A 21,343-nucleotide genomic window follows, 5' to 3' on the forward strand; every position below is an offset into this window, starting at 1 on the left:
TCTTCACTCCCTCCAGGAGGGCGGGAGGAAGAAGGAAAAGAAGAGGTTTTTCTTCTGCCTACTTCAACCCATACTTCATCATACCTCCTGTCCGGGGTGCAGCGTCAGGGTTGCGTGTGTGTCTGTTCCGTCGTTTGATTAATTTCGTGAGTTGCGTGGAGTGCGTGTCGGCTGTGTTGCCGGAAGCAGCCGAGTGACTGGGTGAAAGTGACCCTGATCGTGCACCACCTCCCTCGTCCAACACCACTACCGTACTCTACCAACAAACAACTCTAGAAACCCGCTCGCTCGCTCGCTCGCTCGACCACTGTCTTGGTTGACTCTCCTCCCCCTGATTTACCTCACCTCACCTCAACCTCTCCTCTCCTCCCCCCATTCACGGTAGATACTTCAGCACTTCCTCCCCCCCCCCCCCACTCCCCTCCACCCCCAGACGACAACGACTCTCTTCTTCACGAACGAAAACCGATCCGCTCACAGAATCCAATACCCATCCACCCTACCACGTCACGACCCAGCAACCGAACCCATCACCCCAACCCCAACCCGCCGCTTCCCACAAACCACAAACGCGTTTGCACCCAGCACCCACCACCCAGCACCCGCCACCACCACCCTTCCCTCCTCCCCCCGCCCCACCAGCTCCCCCGCCAGCTCCCACCAGCTCCTCGCCCCCTCCCCTTCCAGCTCCCACCTTCACCCACCATGCCCGCGCACCCACCACCAACGCGCCGCCCCGCGCTGATCCCTCACAACAGCGACCTCTCACTGAGCCTATCGGCGGCGTCCGCTGCTCTCTCGATCGCAACGTACAGTCCGGCGCGGGACACGCCCGAGGACCTTTTGATCCTCACGCCGGCGACCACGCCCGAGCTCGGCGGCGAGGAGTTCAGGCGCGACGTGTTTAGTTGGGTTAATAGTGATGATGAGGAGGGTGGGGTTATGGGGGAGGGGCAGGGGGAGGGAGAGGGAGAGGGAGGTAAGATGGGGACTGAGGGGAAGGGGGGGAAGATGGGGGATAGGAGGGCCGCGCTCCAGGCCATCACCGCTCCTACCAGTCCTAGGGAGGCGTCGTTCGAGGCCGTCGAGAAACAGAGGAGACGACTGGCCGCGCAGGCGTGTTGAGCGTGCTCTCCTGCGCTCCTCCTGCGGCTGCGGCTAGGTTCCACTGCTCGCCGAGCAGCAGGGCAGAGCTGCAGCAAGCGAACGGACTACTCTTTTGGCTACATGGCGGGGTGTCGGTGTCGGTGTCGGTGTTTTTTTTCTTTCTCTTTACGATTGTACGATGTTTACGACCTTTACGAAATCACGACGTTACGACCTTTTACGACGATAATATCCTTGCTATATATCCCTACATCTTGATTATTCTTTTGGGCGGAGCGAGCGAGCAGCGGGTGCGCGGGAGGTGTTCTTCGTTCGATAGAATCATCTTGCTTGCCTTCTATTACTTCCTTCTACCTACTCTACTCTTCTGCTCTACTACTCTATGATACTCTTTTTTTCTTCTTCTTTCGAGCGTGCGGATGCATATTACGGGTGTAATGGTTGTAATGATGTTTTTTGTTTCCTTACCTATCTCTTCTCGTTTTTTGTTGTCGAAGGAGGAGGATTTCGAGGTGTCGAAGTGGGTTGGAGGATTTGATGCTTAAGACTTGAATGAGAGCTTGCGAATGGGATTGACGTGGTGGGATGGCTGAGGATGAGGGTGAATGGAAGGTGGAATGCATATGGAGGATATTTGGTATCTATAATCTCTGAAGGAGCAATTGTGGGTTCGTGGGAAGGAGGTGCTGGAGGGAGCAGGGTCGAGGGTCGAGGGTGGGAGAGGATGGTTGAGACGGAATGAAATGAATGGTTCGCTTCACCTCACTTCACTTCATGTTGAGACTTGAGACTTGGAACTTGGAAGATCGTAGATGTGCCATGTGCGCGTGCTTTCGTGAGGTTGGTGAGGTTGGTGATGGTGAATGGAATATTCGAGGCTGTGAGACAGCGGAGAATGGTTCGCATCACTTCATGTTGAGACTTGGAAGATCATAGATGTGCTTCATTTCGTGAGGCTGGTGGTGGTGAATGCAGCACTCAAGGCTCAGCGGAGATCAGTTCCTCTCGCTGTCTGTCTGTCTGTCTGTCTGTCTGTCTGTCTGTCTGTCTGTCTTTCAGCACTACGTAGAGCTATTCACTCTGGAAGCTACCTCCATTGATCATTGATAATTGATTACTGCCAAGCGCATACCCACCACAACAGATGGTGATGGTGACGGTGATGGTGAATGGAGCATTCGAGGCGGCGGGCAACGGGCAGCGGAGAACGGTTCTTCTCGCTGTCTATCGGCACTACGCAGAGCTATTCGGTCTGGTGATGTTGAATGGCGCATTCGAGGCGGTGGGGTAACTACGCAGAGCTATTCGGTCTGGCAGCTACAGTTGATGCCACGAGTGACGAACAGGAATTCCTCGCATTCCAAGTTGTCCGAGCTTGGAAGAATGCTAACATACTCTATTAGGCAGTAAGTGATCCTTCTCTCCAACACACCAGCTGAGAATCATGTTTACCGAGCGCAAAGCTATCACAACAACATGGTTTCATGGTGTAGTTGGTTATCACATGTGTCTAACACACACAAGGTCCCCAGATCGAGCCTGGGTGAAATCACTGTTTCTTTTTATTTATTTTCTATGGATGATTTATGTCTCTGGATGCTCCTTTTTTTGTTTATTTGTCGCGTTTATCGATGTGCACGATGAAGGTGTGTATAGAATAGAATAGAAGAGAAGAGAAGAGAATCATGATTACATGTGTGTATGTTTGTATGAATCAATATACTCAACAGTGACAGTGACCGTATCATATCTGTATACCCAAGATGTAGTATGTGTGGTATATGTGGTATGTGTGTGTGTAGAAAAGAAAAAGAAAAGAAAAAAGTATTCACAAAAATCAACCCCCAAAACTCCATTCATCCATCCCAAACCCCCCAGTCGGATCCATCATAACATCGTGATAATAGTACTCGTATCGCCACCTCCCGTGAGGCCGGGCGATACGAACAAGAAAGCAAAAACAAACCGAAAACCGAAAAAACAACAGGAAAACAAACAAACAAAACAAAACAAACAAACAGCCGTCCCAGTTTGTATAGCAGCCACGCTACTGCGCCATCTCAACATCCCCAATCTCCAACTGCACCAACTTCCTAACCCACTCCTTCCCTTCCTCCTCGGTCATGCCCTCGCCGCCCTCGCCCGCACTATTCATCCCCTGCTCCTTAACCCACTCCTTCAGCCTCTCAATCTCCCTCGTCCTATCCTCAGCGGTGACCACCTCTTCCTGCATCTCCTCGAACTTCTCATGCGCAAACGGCAGGAGGTGCACCGTGACCTCATCGACAAATCCGACTCTCTTCGCCCTCCTCGCGAGCCTTGCGCGTGGGGTGCGTGGCGTCCTCGGCGTGCGTGGCGTCCTCGGCATAAAGCTGGCACTCGGCGTGCTCGGCTGATGGGCAGACATGGCCTTACGTCCGTGGCGGTGTCTCTGTCTTCTTTTTCTCTGGCGCTCCTCGTCGGTGCTGCTGCCGGGGCTGGAGAGCGGGCTGGGCAGCGACGGCGACGGCGCAGTGAGTGTACGGTTCAGCCGCGTGTTCCGTGTCGTCGGCGAGACGGCCGAAAGAGGCGTGCGAAGGCCGGAGGGAAGGCTCGATGCTACGACGCCGGAGTGCACTTGTAGAGACAGCTTGGGGCGGGGCCGGGCGGCCCGAGAGGGCGGGAGCACGAAGACCGTGTTCATCAACGGGCTCGGGGGCGGGAGGGTCGCGAGGAGCATGCTGGGTGTTTGTGGGGGGTGAGAGGGGTGAGGGAGGTGTTGATACTGGTGGTGGTGTTGATATTGGCTGGCTTGTGGGAGCTGGCGGTGGCAGTAGTAATAACAATAGCAGTGGTGCTTCGCTTTGACTATTCGATCTGGCTTTTCCTTGGATGGATGCTCCGAATGACTGGGCGCTGGCGTCCTCTTGAGTCTTTATCGATGCTCTTCACCTGCTGTCTTCGTGTCTTGTGTCTTCGGGGGGGGGGATGCTGGCTAGCGAAACCGTGGGGAAGCGCCGACCTTATGTAGCACCCGCACTCTTGCATGTCACCGCCCACTCCCAGTGCACTCCCATTCCAACACGCACCCGCCCGACGCATGTACATAGCGCATGTAACTACTTTAGAGTAGGTGGGGTAGGAGCACCCGGCCGGCGGCGAGTCGGCGTCGAGTCGAGTCGGGTAAGGGTGTTGCGCCTCCCTGCGCAGCAGCAGCAAAGCGCCACCGCTGATTGGCCGGCCAGTCTTGAGACTTGGGAGGGGAGACTCGGTGGCTGCATTGGGACAGGAATAGATCAAGGTACAGCAATCAGATTCAGCGTAGACTACATACATACATGTGCACTTTCTTTTCGAAGGGAGAGGGAGAGGGTGGGAGAGGGGGCTAGTGGCTGGGGATGGGATGGGATGGGTGGGCACTGGGGGCTGGTGGCTGGGGATGGGTGGGCACTGGGGCTGGTGGCTGGGGATGGGTGGGCACTGGGGATGGGTCCGAAACATTACAGCGACGGCGGGCGAATGGGAGGGCGTCCTGCCATCTGCAAGGCTAGGAGTCCGAACAGAAACGGCGCAATGGAGGGACGGAGGGAAACGTTTGCCGCTGCAAATCCGCATCCAGCTATTCACACATCTGCCATGGAGGAGGAGGTGCCCGTAGTGGGCAGCTGGAGACTCGAGAGACTCGAGACACCTGTATGTGGACATACCCACATACCCACATAACTCTGGAGTCTATGCAGCCGGCCGGGCGTGGATAAATCCAGCATCCAGCATCCAGCATCCGGAATACCCACAGCACAGTTATCCAGGCGGCTGTAGAGCACTTTCTCTCCGCAATCATCACTTGCACTTTCACTTGCCCTTCACTTGCATATGTAGAGTAGAATACTTACTCACATACGGACCACATACGGACCACATACGGACCACATACGGACCACATACACATAGCCAGGCGGCAGAGGAAACGGCGCATCGCTCTGTTTCGTTTCCCGAGTCGTCCCCCTGCCCTGTCATGCCCTGCTATGCGGATGAGGAATGCGGGATGCAGGAATGGCTCACGCGATGTCACTCGTGCCCTCCCCGGCTAGAGTAGTCCTGCAGGCTGCAGAGTATTGCGATCTTGGTCTAGCAACGCTACTCTATTGAAGATCTCTCTCTCTCTCTCTCTCTCTCTCTCTCTCTCTCTCTCTCTCTCTCTCTCTCTCTCTCTCCGTCTCTCTCTCCCTCTCTCTCCCTCTCTCTCTCTCTCTCTCTCTCTCTGGTCTACATAGGAAGGCCGTCTGCGACAATTTGTAGATTGATCTCCTCTATCTCGAGTCTGCAAACAAACCCGTGCGCTTCGAGCTCCATTCAGCCGGCACTTCCCCTCCACCCCCTCCCGCGAACCGTCGTTAACCCGCCGGCGGGAGCAAGAATACATTTCGAGCGGTATTGCAAGCCGATTGGCAGCATACTTCCCATGTATGCGCAGCTCTGCAGCGTGTGTGGGTGGCCATCTGCAGCGTGCATAGATAGATGCCCGGTACATACCGTACCGGTGTGTACTCTATGTATGTACCGCAGCCAGCCAGCCAGCCACGGCGGAACGGTGCATAAAAATCTGCATGGCATACGGGATAGGGCACACCCACACCGGAGAAGCGAAATTTGATGATCTGGCTTTAGCTACACTCACGCCCGCACGGTGATTCTAGAGCACGTCGATTGCGATCCGGGGGCGATTGAGGCGGCGGGAGGGGAGATTAAAGCTGAGGTTTTTCTAAAATGGGTTTTGACGCTTTGCTCGGACTGCGAAGTGCTGTGAAGTGCTGTGAAGAGCTTTTTGTTCTGCGCCGGTTGTCTTGATTCTTGCAAGCTGGGGAAAGGGGAGTGAGTGGGAAGGGAAGGGAAACGGGGAGGGGAACGGGGAGGGGAACGGGAAGGGGAGCGGGATGGGAAACGGGGAATGCGTAAAGACGGTTTGTACGATGCTCCATGCTCCAGCAACTACTCCAGAAACCGAACAGGTGCCATGAGACGGCGAAGCGGCGACAGAGCGGACTCGCGTGCTGCACAGCACCAGTACCGGTACACACCCCGAGACCAAGATCCAAAATCCAGAATCCAGATCCCGATACATACGAGTCAATAACATCAGTAGCATCAGAAGCATCAGTATGAACATCAGCCTTAACTGACCCCCCAGACAGGCACCTCCCTCTCCCCATCCCTCTCCCCCATCCCCCCCATCACCCTCCGCAACAACACCCCTGCCAAAACTCCAGCATAAACCAACAAAAATTCCAATCAAAACCACCTTTCGTACTTTTTGGTGCCCCATGCCAGCAGCAAAAGTGCACATATGGAGAAAATGGACCTCACGCAGCACAGCGCAGCCGCCCGCCTGCTCTTCCCGGTTCGGTTCGGTTCCAGCGTCAAGCCCCGGCTCACTCCAGGTCGAGTCGAGTTCTGCCCGCGTGCTGGCACTTTTGGCACTTCACTCTACTCTAATGGCACTTTACTCTACTCTAATGGCACTTCACGTGCGCTGTGCGGCGCGCGCGGCGTGCGACGTACGGCGTACGGCGTGTGGTGTGTGGTGTGTGGCGTGCGGCGTGCGGCGCATTATCTACCTATTAGGTACCGGTATCAGTCCCTTTATCTAGGATTCTGGGTACTTTTCTTTTTTTTTGCCGCCAGGGCCCAGGGATCAGGGACTTCGGAAGAATGCTTGGTGCTCATGCTCGACATCAGCCGCCGACATGCTTCTCGATCATGCTTCTCGATCATGCCCTCCGGTGGGAGGGGAGGCGGGGAAGGCGCTTGCGTATGATTCATGGATGGAGGGAGCACCGGCGCTCAGGCAGGTGAAAGCAGGTGAGGGCGGGTGAAGGCAGGTGAAGGCGAGCGAATATCCCTCAAGACACTGGACACTGGACAGTGCACAGTGGCTAATGCTGAGACTCGAGAGAAGTGCAGATCCGAGTCATCCAACAACAACAACAGTCAACAACAGTCAACAACTCCGAATCCTGAATTGAAAGCCGCGCCCATGTGCTTCAGCCCCCCCAGGGATCGCCCGTCTGGTCCTCATGACGATGGCATGGATTCCGCTGGAACGAGCGGACTGCAGCAGGCCTGGCCTCGGATTCACATCCACATCCACGATGCACGCCGATTGCACGCCGGTTGTGCGCAGGATGGCTTGCGGAGCGAGGAGCGAGGAGCGGGGAAAGGGCGTGGCGTCACTGGCGTCACTGGCGTGGCAAGCGGGAAGCATGGTCAGCTCGCTAGGTAGAGTAGAGGACTCTAGGGATTACTATGCTTTAGTTGACAGTGCACGGGCTCGAACGTCGGTATGGCGAGGGTTGGGAGGGTTGTCACTGGTTGCTGGTCAGCGAGGGTTCGGCCGGGTTTGGACAGTGGAAAGGGTACCTAGAGGCTGGAAGATGAAGCTGGAGCTCGAGTTTCCGAAGTCCATTCCTCGTCGGATCCTCGGGCCAACGAGTCGCACCGAGGGATGCAGCATTTACCTCTCCACGCGACTGCATATACACAGCATACACAGCATTTACCTCTCCACGCGACTGCATATACACAGCATACACAGCATAAACACCCGAAACCCTCGCGGGGCCCCTCCAGTTTCCGCTGTCCATACCCCGTCCATTCCTTGTCAGATCCTCGTCGGATCCTCGTCGGATCCTCGGGCCAGCGAGGGCCAGCGAGTCGCCCCGAGGGAGTGGAATGGAGTTGGATCCGACATTTCGCCTCGCCGCTCGGCCGCATGTCCGACGCTTGCCCATCTGTTCGGGTTGACGTCCGCGCCGCTCGAGTGCTTTGAGTAGAAACCTAGATACCTAGGAAGATACCTAGTGGCTTCGGTAGAGCATGTCCTGGACATGGCGGGGATAACTACTCTACTCTAGTTATACCTACCTAGGGTACATCCGCCAGGCTCCAGAACGTGAGAGCGTGAGTGAATGTACACTTTATGTAGTTACGCGCTGTTGGAAGTGGTTCGGTACATAGACTATGTACGTGTTCGGCCAGCCAGCGCTTGACTTGCCTGTACACAAGTGGGGAGAAAGGGCGATGGGGACTGGAGATCGAAAGAAGCGGTATTTGGGTACACACCAGTAACTATCATACACAGGGTTGTAGATACTTGTCGGGATGGGATGTTCGGCGGCCTAGTTAGTGCCCCGAGAACCACACAGAACCGGGATGGCGATGTTCCTCGGTAACACTTGCTCGCTTCGAGTAGTTGATCCGCGCAGTTGCCGCGTATGTAACTCTGTGCATGTACCTAGTATGTACCTAGGCTTCCAAGATTCACAGTTTTACATATGTACCGTCTACATACGGAGTTGGGATGGGTATGATACATGGCTGTTGGAAGCTACGTGCGTATGCTCTTCAGTGACGGACTTGCTGGTAAGTTGAGTTAGAGCACGAACGCTCGCGTTGATCCTGTACCGTAAACCATAGCACCTACTAGTAGAGCAGTTACCGCATTTTGAGCCGTCATCACACCTTTGCTTCCAAATCTTTGCTTCCAAGCTCCAAGTTCCGGCCTCGTGAGTCGTGGGTTTATGATGGGGAGCTTAGGTAGAGTAAGCCACCGCTAGGTAATAAAGAAAGACATCAATCTGCAAAGTCAGACTTGAGTCGCCCCCATCAACGCCCTTAGGAGTCTGGGCTACCTAGGTACAAAAAATAAATCTACTACCGATCTAACGCCACGGTCATGGTTCGATTTGAAGACAACTACCCAGATATGTTACTCAGCTCACTCAGGTGTGCCCTGGGGGGAGGGGGAGCGGCGAGGTAGAATAGGTATCATAGAATAGGTAGGTAGAATAGGCAGTCGAAGACACAGAGTTGCACCCGCTGTGATGGATGGATGGAGCTTGGGGAGTGTTTCTAGCGAACAAGTTTAGTCACTCGAAACCCACGAACGTCTAGATTCCCGGTGGCTTGCGTGTATACACCGTATTTCGGGGAAGGATAGGTAGAGAGTGAGACTCGAGTATCGGCTACTCCATTACCGGTATTATACGGGTCGTCATCGGGTTGGCGATTTTTTAGGATCTGGAAACACCCACTCACAGCGCATCACTCGAGCCACCCTGCGCCTGCGAGTGATGCGATTCTCGTTCTCGTCGAAAAGCCACCGTCGTCACTCGTCCAACATAGGTATTGCACATTTGTCACATTTGTCACATTTGCCCCATTGGCCATATGCGCCTCGTTTACGCCTCCTCGAGTGAGCCTCGGGTGAGCCTCGAGAATCCTGTTTATTCTCATACTTGCTTCTGATTCTGCTTCTGCTTCCGTCTGGTATGTCTAATCTAGCTGGTCATCCGCTGTGTTCTACGAATGAATCAAGCAACTGAAGAATATCACTCATATTCTCTACAGCGAGAGCGAGAGGGAATCCGAATCTACGGATTCGCCGAGAGCCCAAGACGCTCGGAATTTCCCCATAGGTATGGAAGCAACCCGCGAAGTCCGAAGGCCGTCTAGTAACGTGAGCGATGGTGGCCGGAAGCCCGAAGCCCCCCCGCGCAAATAAGTGGTGGCCTGGGTGGTGCAGATTACGGCCTCAATGCGTACATACGGTAAACAGCCATAGTTATGGAACCTTGAATACACGGCTTCCCCATCCGCCCAGCCGCTCATGGAGTGTTTGTCAGACTCTTTTTGTGGTGCATACGGCAGAGTTAGACACTGGGAGTCCGTAATATCATCACCCTCGAGAGGTAAAAATCCTCCCATTCGGAGGTTTCCGCTGGATGGAATTGTTTTTTTGGGGGCACCGCAGACAGTCACTTGCCGCCATCGCCTTTTCTCGAGATTGGCCTGACACCGTTGGCAGGAATGTGAGGACAGTTGATTGTACCAGTCCCGATATCTCTATCATACACTTCGTATCGTATCGTACATACATCTCTTGAACTACTCTCCTCTCATAGCCTTCTCCACCTCCCTCGCTCTAGGACCCTGCATCCTCTCCCATCCCTCGAGCTCCATGACAAAAGTCCCGCGCCCCTGGGTCATAGCTCTCAGATGCTTTAGATACCCGACCATCTCACCGAGGGGAACCGTAGCATTGACAACCCTCTTTATCCCCTCACCAGCCTCCCTTCTCTCTCCATCACCCTTCAAGAACGGCACATACACGCGCTTCATCTCGATCTCCACACCTAGCGTTTCGCCATCACCCAGACTCGAAACCTGCCCTCCGCGCGAGGACGAGATGTCGGCGACAACTTTGCCAAGGTCCTTCTCGTCGCAGGAAACGGAGACGGTCATCACCGGCTCGACAATCAACCCCGTGGCCTGTGCCTGTGCAGCGGCCAGGGCGTCACCAACAGCGAGGCGCGTGGCGGTCGAGATCGCGGCGAGGGAGCTTTCGGCCGTGAGGTCGGTGGCGGGGTTGATGGTTACCTCGACCTGTGTGTCCCTAAGGGGGAGGTGGAGGTGTGGTCCGCGAGAGAGTGCGGCAGCGACGCCGGCACCCATCGCGGCTTCGATTTCCTTCGCCGTAAGATGCGATGGGATCTTGGCTTTCAGTGTTTCGCCTGTAGAGTCCACATACGTCTCCAAGATATGGATGGCGACATTATTCCCATCGGTCCCGATCTCGACGCCCTCCTCGAGATCGTCGATGTTGAGCGGCGAGACGCTGGCGGTGCACCCGGCTTTTGCGGGCTTGCCGGCAAGTTCCCGGTTGAGGAAGTGATGGGTTGGGCCCATGGGGACCGATATCGTCTCGCGATAGGCAATCAGTATCTTCCCCATGTCCGCCTTTGCCTTCAACTCCTGCACCAGCCTGTCACGGCCAATCTCGAGGTGCAGTTCGCCCATTCCCGAGAGCAGAGTTTGTCCGCTGTCAGGGTCGGTAGTGACACTGAAGGAGGGGTCTTCACGCAGGAGCATGGCGAGGGCTTCCTCGAGAGGCTTCTGTTCGGAGAGGGAGTAGGGCTCCAAGGAGGCGAAGAAGACGGGAGGTGGGACATCGATTGGCCGGAGCTGCAACGTTTTCGGATCGTATTTTTGGATTGCGGTTTTGGATTTCTTTGCATTTGAACTTTGACCAGAGGGGGAAACGGCGTGCTCAGAGATCAGTGTGTCGCCTGTGCGCGCTTGCTTGAGGCCGATGATGACACCGATGTGGCCGCACGGTATGGAGGGGATGTCGACCGCCTCGTCGGCGTACATTTGTAACAATCGGTGGGCACGCTCCTTGACTCCAAGGGAGGTGTTGTATAGAGTTTGCGCCTTGGATAGGCTACCCGAATAAACTCTAACGAAGACCATGGCGCCACGTTTCGGGTCGTTGACCACCTTGAAGGCGAGCGCACAAGTGCGATTCGTGTCCATGTCGAGCAGCGCGTACTGGTTTCCGCTGTGGGTGATGTCTGTGGGAGGGCGGTCAAGAGGTGAGGGGAGGTAATCTACGACAGCATCTAGGAGCGGCTGTACGCCAATATTGCGGAATGAGGCACCGCAGAGAACGGGGATGATCCGGCCATTACCTGTAAGGGTAAGTTTTCGAATGGAGCTTTTGAGAGCGGCCGTGGGGATCAAATGGTGCTCCCCCACTTCCAGGAAGAGCTCTACCAAGTCTTCGTCGTGTTCGCCGAGTAGCTCAACCAGCGCAATTTGTGCGTCGAGTGCCTCCTGGTGTAGCTTTGGGTTGTTAGTGGACAACCACTCGTAGTCGTGAACCGTAATGTTCTGTCCATCCCCGCCGAGCTCATAGAGGAAGACCCTCTTCTCGACCAGGTCCACCACACCCCTTAGCACGTCCTCGCCTCCCTTCCCATTGTTTTCATACACCGGCAACTGCAGCACTGCCGGCCACGCATTCAGCTTTGCCGCCACCTCTCTCACCGTAGCTCCAAAGCGTGCGCCAACCCGATCAAGCTTATTGACGAAGATCAAGCGCGGGATCTGGTACTTCGCTGCCTGCCGCCACACCTTTTCCGTCTGCGCCTCCACCCCCGCAACACCATCCAAGATCGTCACCGCCCCGTCCAGCACCCGGATCGAACGTTCCACCTCGAAAGTAAAGTCCGCGTGGCCGGGGGTGTCAATAAGGTTTATGATGTGCTCTTGGGCTGAGGGTGGTGTCCAATTAAATGTTATTGCTGCCGAGGTAATGGTGATGCCGCGTGCTCGTTCCGCTGGTAGATAGTCCATTACCGTGGAGCCTTCATCGACCTCGCCGATGCGCCGAGTGAAGCCTGAGTAGAAGAGCATGCGCTCTGTTGTTGTGGTTTTCCCCTGTGCCAGAGTTAGAAGTAGCTCGTAGGAGACAGGAGACGGGTAGACATGCGGCATCGATGTGTGCTATGATTCCGATATTCCGGGTGTGCGCAAGACTGGCCGGGGCGGGAGCTTCCGTACTGGAGGCATATCGCCGTAACGAAGGTGGAGGTCGCTTCAGTGATAACGTCGAAGGACGGAGAGCTGCAGCCGAATGGGGCCTAATGAGCTCACAGCGCCAGCAGATGTTTCGTCCGATGGCGGAAGCGGGAAGGAGGAGCATCGTCGGCGAGTGCTGTGCTGTGGGAAAAGCTCAAAAATATTGGCCCTTACTTTAGCTCCGACTGAAGAATTCGGCCATTGCGTTATCTTATCAATCAATCGAACCAGGGTCTTTGGCCAGAGCCCAATCTCCACGTGATTACATCTGCTCGTTAACCGCTCATTCATCCGCGAGACAACATCCAACCAAGCTCTCTGCTGTGGAGCGAGCGTCACCCCTCCACCACCACCACCACCAACCCTCTCCAGAAACCAAATCAGCACTCCATCGCTGCATGCAAGAATAACTTGTCACAGGCCCGGCTACCTGCACCCAATGGACTACTCAGCTTTCAACTCCGGCTTCGCTGATCCCGAAGAGGAGTCTCCGTTTGCGAACCCGCACAGCACTGCTGCCCCCCACCATCACTCTGCGCTTGCCTCTCCGTCCTTCGCTGACGACGGCCACGAACCAAACTACCCCGCCTATTCCCCCGCTCTTGGCACTCCGCAACATGCCATATTCGGGCATGTCACCGACCCCGAAGACGGTTTCGGGGTTCCGTCGGCATTCACGGAAGCCGAGTCGCCACGGATAGATCGCCCAAAGTACGACGAAGAACAACGGCAAGCTTCGGAGAGCAACGGTAGTCATCCTGGAGATTCGGACCGCGCCGAGTCCCAAAATCAGCAGCAGCAACAACCTCAGCATCAGCAGCCGGCAAGATACAAATCACACCCTCAGCAGCTGCAGCGGCCCCAAGCGCAATATCACCTACAAGCAAAAGTCACCGGTCTTGAGCGATCCGGCAGAAAGGACCCTATTCTTAAGTTCGATGTGCACGTACGCACACCCAACACACCCTAGGGGGGGCTCAACAAGCTGACGCTACTGCTACCTATCTAGACCAACCTTCCAAAGTTCCGCACTACACAGTTTCGCGATGTCCGCCGTACGCACCCTGAGTTCCAGAAACTAGCACACCACCTGCTCTCGTCCAATCCCGAATGCATTGTCCCTGCCGTGCCGCCGCCCTCGACCTCTGCCGGCGTGGGTACAGACGAAGACGAGACGCGCGTACGCGGGTACATGCAACGCTGGCTAAACACGGTCTGTTCTAACGATGTCCTCATCCGGGATGAAGAGATGGTGTTTTTCGTCGAGTCAGACTTTGGCTACTCTCCAGTGGTACGTCGGAAACAGCCGGCCACAGGTGTACGCAGAAAGGTGATCAAGCAATTCGCACCGCCGCCCGACGACACTCCCGAGTTGGAGCGTGCCCGGCCCATCGTCAAAGCCTTCTACCTGGGGACCATGGAAACCGGCCAGAAAGTCAACGCAGTAGTCAAAGCCCGGCGGGGATTAGGCCTCGCCGAATCCGCGCTCGGCAACACACTCGCGCTTCTGGCCCAGACTGAGGCCCACCCAGGCATGTCTAATGCCTTCCGCAAACTCGGCCGCACGATCCAGAGCGCTGGCGACTTCCACGCAGCCCAAGCCACCGCGGAAGCAACTACCTTCGCCGACCCCCTCAATTACCACTCCTCTGATGCCTTCATCGTCAAAGAAACCCTGACCAACCGGCAAATTCTCATGCGCGAGCTCGAAAGCGCACGGAAGGACACCCGCAGCCGCCTCCAGACCGCCGAGGTACTTAAAAGCAAGGGCTCTATCCGCCGCGACAAGGTCGACGAAGCGCTACAAGCCCTCGACGAGGCCAAACACACCGAGGCCCATCTCGAGAGCAAGGTCCGACGTGTCACCGCTAACCTCGTCCAAGAGCGCCGGAAATGGTTCTCCCGCACCACCCGCGATATGCGTGCCGCCATCCGCGACCACTGTCTTCGACAGATCGAGGCAGAGCGCCGCACCCTCGCCACCCTCGAGAGCGTCCGCCCGGATATCCGCGCTATCGACTCTAGCGGCGGACTCAGCCGTCTCGGCCGTGATGCACCCCCGTCAAGTCGTCGGGCGAGCCTCGCCGCAAGCCAGGGCCCTCGTGGCGATGCGTGGAGTGGTGTTCCTCGTGCTGCTGGCGTGCAACGCGGAGAGTTTGGGGCTCCCCAGCCGAAGCGTGAGGACCGGATAGTTGAGGAGGGAGACGGCGAGGGGGACAGGTTGGATGCCAAGAATGCTGCTAGTAGACTCGCAGGTAGTACCTTCTAGTCAAAAGTGGGGTTTGGCGATGATGGGGCGGCGAGATGGTGAGTGATGGACAGTGGAGTGGGTAAATGAATGGTCTGTGTATGTGGCTCCGTGTTTCTGGGCATCGTAAGTAAGCAAGCAGCCTGTGCGTGAATACTTGTAGTCTTCCTGTTTCCTGTTTCTGTTTCCTTTCTGCGCGTTTTTTGTTATTTTTCGGGGTGGCTCTACGGTGGATGAATGAAGTGTATTTGTGCATCGCCAGCTTCTGAGAGCTAGTTTGTATTGCATGTCGAAATATAGTGTTACTCCACAGCACCACCCAGGGCGCCTGCCCCCTTTTTCCTCCTAGCCTCAGACTTTTCTTTCCGTATCCTCCTCCTCGCGGCGGTCTCACTCTCTTCGACCTTGCCCTCGCCCTGTATCCACTCTTCAAGTGCCCCCTCCTTAACATCGTCGAGTATAAACCTCCCAAGCAGCCCCTTCCTATACCGCCCCAGCATCCATATCGCAGCCGCCTCCACATCCGCCTCCCCACCCTTCAGCAGCTTCCCCGTCTTCTTCGCCACCGCCCGCAGCCACACCAGCACGTCGTTCGTCGGCGCACACCACTGCTTGTACAATTTCGGATCCGCACGGTTGATCTGGAACAGGAGGTAATCCGCGAGGGTGATCAGGGGGACGAGGGAGTCCTTCACACTGCCCACCAGGGCCAGCTTCAGCATCGTCTGTGGATTCGGCATGTACGGGACAAAAACCCCGGGGGTGTCGATGACGTAAATCAGCCCATCCTCCTCGCCAGAGATCTTGACGGTATTCGACAGCTTTCTAGTGATCCCCGGCTGGCCGCCTGTCTTTGCCGCCTTGGTGGCGTTCCCCGTCCCCGCCCGCCGCAGCGCGTTCAGCAACGTCGACTTGCCAACGTTCGGCATGCCGACGATTAGGATCCGCAGCCCGGTAAGACTGTCGTTCTCTCGCGCTACCCCCTGGCAGTACGATACGATCGTTTGTATGTCACCCCGTGACGTCGTGTCCGAGAAGAAGACTGTGTGCGGGTGGTGCCAGCGCGTCATGATATCGCGCGTCTAGCTTTCATCAGCCCCCTTCCCACCCAACCCTCCCCCCTCCTAGAAACACACCTTATCATCCAGCACCAGCATCCCGAGATCGCGCTTTGTATAGACGACTACGCGCTCCTTCCCGAGCAGTGTGGACTCAAACAGCGGGTTCCTTGAGGCCAGCGGCACCCGGTAGTCGCGGCACTCGATCACGAGCGATACGCTGCCCACCGACTCCTTCATCCGGTCTAGGCCCGCCTTGTGGTGGCCAAGGAAGAACGACGGCGTGATGGAGCCCGCCGTGGTGAAGGATGTGCGCGCGACGAAGCCGCCGTTGTTGGGCTTGGGCGCGGGGGAGGCATGGGCGGGAGGGGGGGGAGGAGTGGGTGCCGCGAGATGTGGAGGTACCGCCGAGGTAGCGATGTCGCTGATTCCTCGGGCGAGAGTGCAGAGCCGTACGAGTGATGGCGCGTGCCGCGGCGAGATGATGGAGGACGCGGCAAGCGTGGTGCGATAGAGGGCACGAGCGGGAGCAGCCATGTGGCGGGGGGGGAGTGGGGGTTCGGGGTGCGTGGACTAGTTAGAGTAGAGTAGACTGCAGGGAAGGCCGGAGGAAGGACTGGTTGTTTTTTTCTGCTCATGCAGGAACAGGAACGGCTCAGCTCCGATAGTCAACGGTTGTTGGCTCCAGGCAGACTCGGGAGTTATGTACATGGCACATGCAACAGAAGAAAGATGGATGGAGGCCTGCTTTTTTTCTTCTTCATGGCGAAGTCATGTGATATCGTGTCGTGTCGTGAGATGCCGGTTTAAGCTCGGATGCATAGTGCATGGAGGGGAGGTTAAGATAGAGTTGGATTTACTAACTAGAGTACATACTGAACTGGTGGAGGGATATATTGACGGGCATGATATAACTCCAGTAAAGATGTTTACGATGACTCCCTAGTATCTACGGAGAATTAGTAATATCTCGGGAGGAACTGCTACTCACTGCCTAAGTAGCAAGCAGTGAGATTGCCGGCTCGGTATCTTCGAATTCTTCTGCGACATATCAACCTGAAAACCGTGTCCTTCTGCGGTGATTTGAAGCTCGTCACTAGCGCGCACCTGGGTGTATTGAAATCCCTGGAATTCAGTTATCGAAACAGCGAGAATGGCGATCCCAAACAGAACCGAGTAAATATTTAGAGTAGGTAAGTAGATCTACCGGAAGCGGGCCGAATGGTGATCGAGCGGCATTGCTGCACGCCTGGGGTCAGTTGATCAATGTGCTTCCCTCTGTATTCTGTACAGCCAACCTGTAGCAAAGCGGCAAGCAAGAAAGCTCAGAAAACAGCCCACAGCGACATATTCCGCATACAACCGCTCCACCTGGATGTACATATGTAAGCCTAGCAGACGCTTGTCAGATGGAAAAGAACAAGGGGCCCGGACGTACCCCTACAGAGTTGGGAGGGTGATCTGTGGATTTTGCGAGAGATAAGCAGGAGATGAAAGGATGAGTTTTTCCGTTATCGTCGGGAGGACGAACCTTTATGGGTGCATATTCGACAACCCCCGTATATAGAAGATACCGGTAGTTAGCTTCCGTCAACAATAGCCGACCAGACGACTCAACATCACGAACTCTCCCGTTCCTTCGTGGGCATCTGATGCATGTAGTGGAAAGATGATTGTCTTCTCCATGACCCTCCCGCAGGATCAGATGCAAATAGAATTGAAGAATCCCAAACTATTATGTATGAGCAATTGATACGTAGACACAAGCTGCTTTCGTCCACCAACTGAAGCCGGAGCCCATAGTAGGCACAAAGCTATGAGTATATTTGCCCTCTCGTAAAAGTATGTATCCTCCAACCCACAGGTTAAACATTTCAACGGAGTTGAGCGCCTTCGGAGGACGGTCAGATGCCAGTACCGCGCACCTGCTGACACTGCTGCTAGCCATGTCCAAGGCTCCATTGGCAGGCCACAAAGTTGTCCATTAGAACGGTCGAGAACGGCCCCTTCCCTGTCGACTCTAGATCGGCCCGAGATCCAACACCAGACCGAATCCTTGCGGCGTTGCGTAGGTATTGGATTCCCAGATCCACGCACCATCTGCTCCACCGAGTTGGACATTCGAATTGCTGGACCGAAAAAGCCTTTCCCTAATTCTGCCGTTGATGTTCCATCCGAGTAATGAGGTCCTCGAAGCTGGGGTCTGGTCCGTTCTTTGCGAATGTCGCCTCTCGCAATGTCGCATCTATCGACAACTGATGCCTCCTGCTTGCCGAAGTCGTCTGGACGGTTCAAGATATTAGCTATTAGATGCAGAATGAGCCGTCTTCTTGAAGATGAGGAGAAACATGCAGTCGACGCCGAGACCGCTGTGGTGTGGTATGGTCGGGACGGAGGCAAGACGGATGATGGGTTGCCATTGCCATTGTTGTTGCCATTGTTGTTGTGGAAGTGACAGAGCTCGCCGGAAGGTCCAACCAAGCTCCAACCCAGACCTCACGCACTCCACCGATCCCTAACCCTAGATAGAGTACCACATAGATACAGGTAAGTACCAAGTATTTGGCTATCAGGCCTCGACGGCTGCCTTTGCCACGGTAGTCTCCCCGAAAATGAATCTGGGTCGGTGGCAAGCGCCAATTTTCTGCCCAGTTCCGAACTGACACTGTCTCCGCTGCAAAACACGCAAGCACTTTGACGACATCTACATAGAGTACTCCCGCCCAGCACTGCCAGGCCAGAGCAAGGCAGGTGCCGGTTCGCTACACCCGATCCGCAGCCCGCGCCGTCCTCCCTGCTCGCAAGGCAGACTCACACCAAAAAAAAAACGTGGGTCCGGCTAGCGAGGGACCCCTGTAGAGTCCCACCCATAGAGCTGCATGGCGCAGGCGTCACTGACGATGTCCTTCCTTTCCTCATCCGCACCCTCAGTATCTCTGCTACTAGTAGTGACGGCGAGTGGCTGCCCGCCGCCCGGTGCAATACCAGAAATATCCCGCACGCCGGTGCTGGCTTTTCTTCTTTCTATAAGATCTTATCCCGGCGGGGTGACCACCATTCGAAGTATCCTTCTTCTCAAGATTACCCTCGATTGGACCGGACCTGCGCCTTGTTGTGGCAGTCGCTCGTGTGTCAATGTCGCGTTCCGGCACCAATAGCTCCAATTCCACTCTCGTACCGACTGGAGACATGGACCCCGCCAATAGAGACATCGGGAACAGCCTGAAACCACCTGTCGCCGACTCACCGCCGGATGTTCCATCACCCCCACCGAAAGAGATCCCTTCAGCCGTACCATCACCACGTCGAAAACGGCTCTTCTCCCCGGGTGGTCCCTTGCGTCCCGGAAGGCTCCTGCTCGAGGACATCCGCAACGGTGTCAAGCGGTATCCGACCGATTGGTTCTTCAACCAGCTGATCCTGGCGTCGGCGGTGTACCTGTTCTTCACCAATTTGCTGCCCGGGATCACCTTTGCGAGTGATCTACATGTCCTCACGAAACAGCATTACGGCGCCATCGAGGTGGTGTTTTCAACGGGGTTGTGCGGTTGCATCTTTGCCTTGTGGGTGCCCGAACATTCTTAGTCATGGGGCGTGATTCGACCCGAGCGGCGCTGATGAGACAATGCGCAGGTTCTCGTCTCAGCCGTTGACGATTCTAGGTGTTACTGGGCCGTTTTGCATCCTCAGTGAACGCATCTTTGCGCTTTGCGATGAGAACTTTCACGTATGCCTGTCCCCATTTCACCGTCTGTTGGCCGAGGGGGAGAGGGCTGACTGGTCGCAGATTCCCTACCTCTCCTTCATGGCGTGGGCTTGTATCCACTCTGGCTGGATGCACCTCCTCCTCGCGGCGTTCAATGCTCACGACTGGACGATGGGCTATGTCACAACCTTCTCGACCGAGATCTTCTCCTTGCTGAACAGCATCATCTACTTCCACAAAGCGGTGCAGGAGCTGGAGCGGGCGCACGCCAACACGTCACTCGCCTCCTTCCTATACTCGGTAATCGGCTGCATCGGCACCTTTCTCGTGGCCGTCTTCCTCTCCACCGCCAATTCGTGGAAACCACTGTTTCACAAATACGTACGCATGGGACTGACCGAGTACGCGGCCGCGATATCGATCATCTTCTTCATCGGCATGCCGCAGATCGGCGAGCTCAACGACCTGGATCAACAGCGGCTGCCAGTATCCAAGACGTTCAAGCCCACGCACCCGGACCGAACAGTGTTCTTCATCGATTTCTGGAAGCTCCCCGTCGGCTGGATCTTTGCGGCGATCATTCCCGGCGCCATCATCACAACGCTGTTCTTCTTCGACGTCGAGGTCTCGACCATCTGCGCCACGCTGCCAAAATACAACCTCAAGAAGCCGACCGGGTACGCGTGGGACGTGGCACTGCTAGGCTGCACCACAGCGCTCTGCGGCATCCTCGGCATCCCGCCGGCGAACGGGCTCCTCCCGCAAGCGCCCTTGCACTCAGAGTCGCTCATGCACGTCGTCAAGGAGAAAGACCCCCTCGGCAACACGGTGATCGTGCAAGTAGCGAAGGGCACGCCCAACGACCCGCCGATCCCGGGGCAGCCCACAGAGCCAAAACAAGCCGTCCACGAGCAGCGCTGGTCACATCTCCTCCACGCTATAGGCATCTTCATCTTCGTCTCCCCGCCGCTGATGCACGTGCTGGGCCTCACCCCCACCAGCGTCCTTGCGGGACTATTCCTGTTCATGGGCGAGCAGAGCCTGTGCACAAACCCCATCCTGTACCGGTTTTTCCACATCCTGACGTTCGCCCCCCCCCCCCCCCCCCCCCTCCCACCCAGCCTAGCTAATACCCCCCCTAGCCCAACAACCGAGCTCCCACCTCTCAAACACCCCCGCGCCACCTACGCAGGCGAGCACTGGTACACTCTGCTCCAAATAATCCTCACCGCCGGCATCTTCGCGATCACGTTTACGCCTGCCGCCCCAGCGTTCCCGATCATTATCGTCCTGCTTGTGCCCGTAAGGCTCAGGCTCATGCGCAGGTACTGGGAGGTTGATACGCTTAAGGGAGTGGACGCGTGGGCGTGTAGAAAGGGGTTGGGGAATGATTTTAGGAGTATGAAAGAACGGAGGGAGGGGAGGATGGAGCTGGAAGTTAGGGATGAGGAGGAGGGAGGTGCAACGGGTGGTGGCGTTTTTATTTGATTTGATGGATCATGGAGCGGGGAGATTTCGTAGCATAGACGAGTTTGTGCGGATGGAGTAATGATATTGATACCCAATGGGAATATACTGTCCCTCCCCAGAGACATACACACACACAGCGACACATCATCTCACTCGCCTGCGCGCTACATCATATCTCAACCCAAATTCGAATGTCTTGCCCTGGAAGTTGGAACAGTGCGATGTGCCATGTAATGCTCCATAATCCAGATATATAGAATTTGGAAGCTGTGGTTAAAGGGGAAAAAAAACAATCTTCCCGGATCAAACAAACGTGCACCAGCGGTCCCTCTATTCACACTCAATTCTATGCTAGTT

The 21,343-nt window shown here is 55.8% G+C and overlaps 8 protein-coding genes and 1 non-coding gene across 9 annotated transcripts; 6 read left to right on the forward strand and 3 right to left on the reverse strand.

The window, feature by feature from the left end:
* Nucleotides 1-408: 408 nt before the first annotated feature.
* BZA05DRAFT_463616 (uncharacterized protein) lies at nucleotides 409-1,366 on the forward strand (the record flags this gene model as incomplete). Its single annotated transcript, XM_051487711.1, has 1 exon — nucleotides 409-1,366. A coding segment is annotated over one exon (717 nt), but the record flags the coding sequence as incomplete, so codon positions are not given.
* Nucleotides 1,367-2,585: 1,219 nt separating this feature from the next.
* Nucleotides 2,586-2,659, forward strand: BZA05DRAFT_t63. Its single transcript has one exon. It is a non-coding gene; the product is annotated as a tRNA-Val (tRNA).
* On the forward strand, nucleotides 2,592-4,104 carry BZA05DRAFT_388423 (uncharacterized protein). Its single transcript, XM_051482670.1, has one exon. It carries the CDS (start codon nucleotides 2,801-2,803, stop codon nucleotides 3,728-3,730), a length of 930 nt encoding a protein of 309 aa, XP_051342544.1. The 5' UTR covers nucleotides 2,592-2,800; the 3' UTR covers nucleotides 3,731-4,104.
* Nucleotides 4,105-5,316: 1,212 nt separating this feature from the next.
* On the reverse strand, nucleotides 5,317-6,006 carry BZA05DRAFT_388426 (uncharacterized protein). Its single transcript, XM_051482671.1, has one exon. It carries the CDS (start codon nucleotides 5,698-5,700, stop codon nucleotides 5,440-5,442), a length of 261 nt encoding a protein of 86 aa, XP_051342545.1. The 5' UTR covers nucleotides 5,701-6,006; the 3' UTR covers nucleotides 5,317-5,439.
* A 720-nt stretch (nucleotides 6,007-6,726) lies between these two features.
* BZA05DRAFT_200423 (uncharacterized protein) lies at nucleotides 6,727-8,106 on the forward strand. The gene is made up of 2 exons (XM_051479487.1): nucleotides 6,727-6,945; nucleotides 7,048-8,106. Exon 2 carries the CDS (start codon nucleotides 7,161-7,163, stop codon nucleotides 7,914-7,916), a length of 756 nt encoding a protein of 251 aa, XP_051342546.1. The 5' UTR covers nucleotides 6,727-6,945; nucleotides 7,048-7,160; the 3' UTR covers nucleotides 7,917-8,106.
* Nucleotides 8,107-9,946: 1,840 nt separating this feature from the next.
* On the reverse strand, nucleotides 9,947-12,673 carry BZA05DRAFT_433999 (P-loop containing nucleoside triphosphate hydrolase protein). The gene is made up of 2 exons (XM_051486297.1): nucleotides 12,416-12,673; nucleotides 9,947-12,363 (listed from the first exon to the last, which is right to left on the reverse strand). The coding sequence occupies exons 1-2, from the start codon at nucleotides 12,626-12,628 to the stop codon at nucleotides 10,030-10,032; spliced, it is 2,547 nt and encodes an 848-aa protein (XP_051342547.1). The 5' UTR covers nucleotides 12,629-12,673; the 3' UTR covers nucleotides 9,947-10,029.
* Nucleotides 12,674-12,803: 130 nt separating this feature from the next.
* BZA05DRAFT_388432 (uncharacterized protein) lies at nucleotides 12,804-14,998 on the forward strand. Its single transcript, XM_051482672.1, has 2 exons — nucleotides 12,804-13,450; nucleotides 13,514-14,998. The coding sequence occupies exons 1-2, from the start codon at nucleotides 12,944-12,946 to the stop codon at nucleotides 14,771-14,773; spliced, it is 1,767 nt and encodes a 588-aa protein (XP_051342548.1). The 5' UTR covers nucleotides 12,804-12,943; the 3' UTR covers nucleotides 14,774-14,998.
* Nucleotides 14,999-16,705, reverse strand: BZA05DRAFT_434001 (P-loop containing nucleoside triphosphate hydrolase protein). The gene is made up of 2 exons (XM_051486298.1): nucleotides 15,889-16,705; nucleotides 14,999-15,834 (listed from the first exon to the last, which is right to left on the reverse strand). The coding sequence occupies exons 1-2, from the start codon at nucleotides 16,345-16,347 to the stop codon at nucleotides 15,055-15,057; spliced, it is 1,239 nt and encodes a 412-aa protein (XP_051342549.1). The 5' UTR covers nucleotides 16,348-16,705; the 3' UTR covers nucleotides 14,999-15,054.
* Nucleotides 16,706-18,735: 2,030 nt separating this feature from the next.
* BZA05DRAFT_388436 (HCO3-transporter) lies at nucleotides 18,736-21,107 on the forward strand. Its single transcript, XM_051482673.1, has 4 exons — nucleotides 18,736-19,373; nucleotides 19,444-19,537; nucleotides 19,598-20,601; nucleotides 20,659-21,107. Exons 1-4 carry the CDS (start codon nucleotides 18,946-18,948, stop codon nucleotides 21,002-21,004), a joined length of 1,872 nt encoding a protein of 623 aa, XP_051342550.1. The 5' UTR covers nucleotides 18,736-18,945; the 3' UTR covers nucleotides 21,005-21,107.
* The last annotated feature ends 236 nt before the right edge of the window (nucleotides 21,108-21,343 follow it).

Source organism: Tricharina praecox (genome assembly GCF_024521635.1).
Source record: "Tricharina praecox strain CBS 144465 chromosome Unknown BZA05scaffold_4, whole genome shotgun sequence".
NCBI classification, from domain to species: domain Eukaryota; kingdom Fungi; phylum Ascomycota; class Pezizomycetes; order Pezizales; family Pyronemataceae; genus Tricharina; species Tricharina praecox.

What these genes read in the sequence shown, in the direction of transcription:
- BZA05DRAFT_200423 (XM_051479487.1), top strand. Translation starts at nt 7,161, where the DNA reads ATGACGATGGCATGGATTCCGCTGGAACGAGCGGACTGCAGCAGGCCT.
- BZA05DRAFT_388426 (XM_051482671.1), bottom strand. Translation starts at nt 5,700, where the DNA reads ATGCCATGCAGATTTTTATGCACCGTTCCGCCGTGGCTGGCTGGCTGG.
- BZA05DRAFT_434001 (XM_051486298.1), bottom strand. Translation starts at nt 16,347, where the DNA reads ATGGCTGCTCCCGCTCGTGCCCTCTATCGCACCACGCTTGCCGCGTCC. An exon ending in TGCTGGTGCTGGATGATAAG is followed by an intron (nt 15,835 to 15,888) that starts GTGTGTTTCTAG and finishes GATGAAAGCTAG; the next exon opens with ACGCGCGATATCATGACGCG.
- BZA05DRAFT_388436 (XM_051482673.1), top strand. Translation starts at nt 18,946, where the DNA reads ATGTCGCGTTCCGGCACCAATAGCTCCAATTCCACTCTCGTACCGACT. An exon ending in TGCGGTTGCATCTTTGCCTT is followed by an intron (nt 19,374 to 19,443) that starts GTGGGTGCCCGA and finishes GACAATGCGCAG; the next exon opens with GTTCTCGTCTCAGCCGTTGA. An exon ending in TTTGCGATGAGAACTTTCAC is followed by an intron (nt 19,538 to 19,597) that starts GTATGCCTGTCC and finishes GACTGGTCGCAG; the next exon opens with ATTCCCTACCTCTCCTTCAT.
- BZA05DRAFT_433999 (XM_051486297.1), bottom strand. Translation starts at nt 12,628, where the DNA reads ATGCTCCTCCTTCCCGCTTCCGCCATCGGACGAAACATCTGCTGGCGC. An exon ending in TCATAGCACACATCGATGCC is followed by an intron (nt 12,364 to 12,415) that starts GCATGTCTACCC and finishes ACTCTGGCACAG; the next exon opens with GGGAAAACCACAACAACAGA.
- BZA05DRAFT_388432 (XM_051482672.1), top strand. Translation starts at nt 12,944, where the DNA reads ATGGACTACTCAGCTTTCAACTCCGGCTTCGCTGATCCCGAAGAGGAG. An exon ending in TTCTTAAGTTCGATGTGCAC is followed by an intron (nt 13,451 to 13,513) that starts GTACGCACACCC and finishes CTACCTATCTAG; the next exon opens with ACCAACCTTCCAAAGTTCCG.
- BZA05DRAFT_388423 (XM_051482670.1), top strand. Translation starts at nt 2,801, where the DNA reads ATGTGTGTATGTTTGTATGAATCAATATACTCAACAGTGACAGTGACC.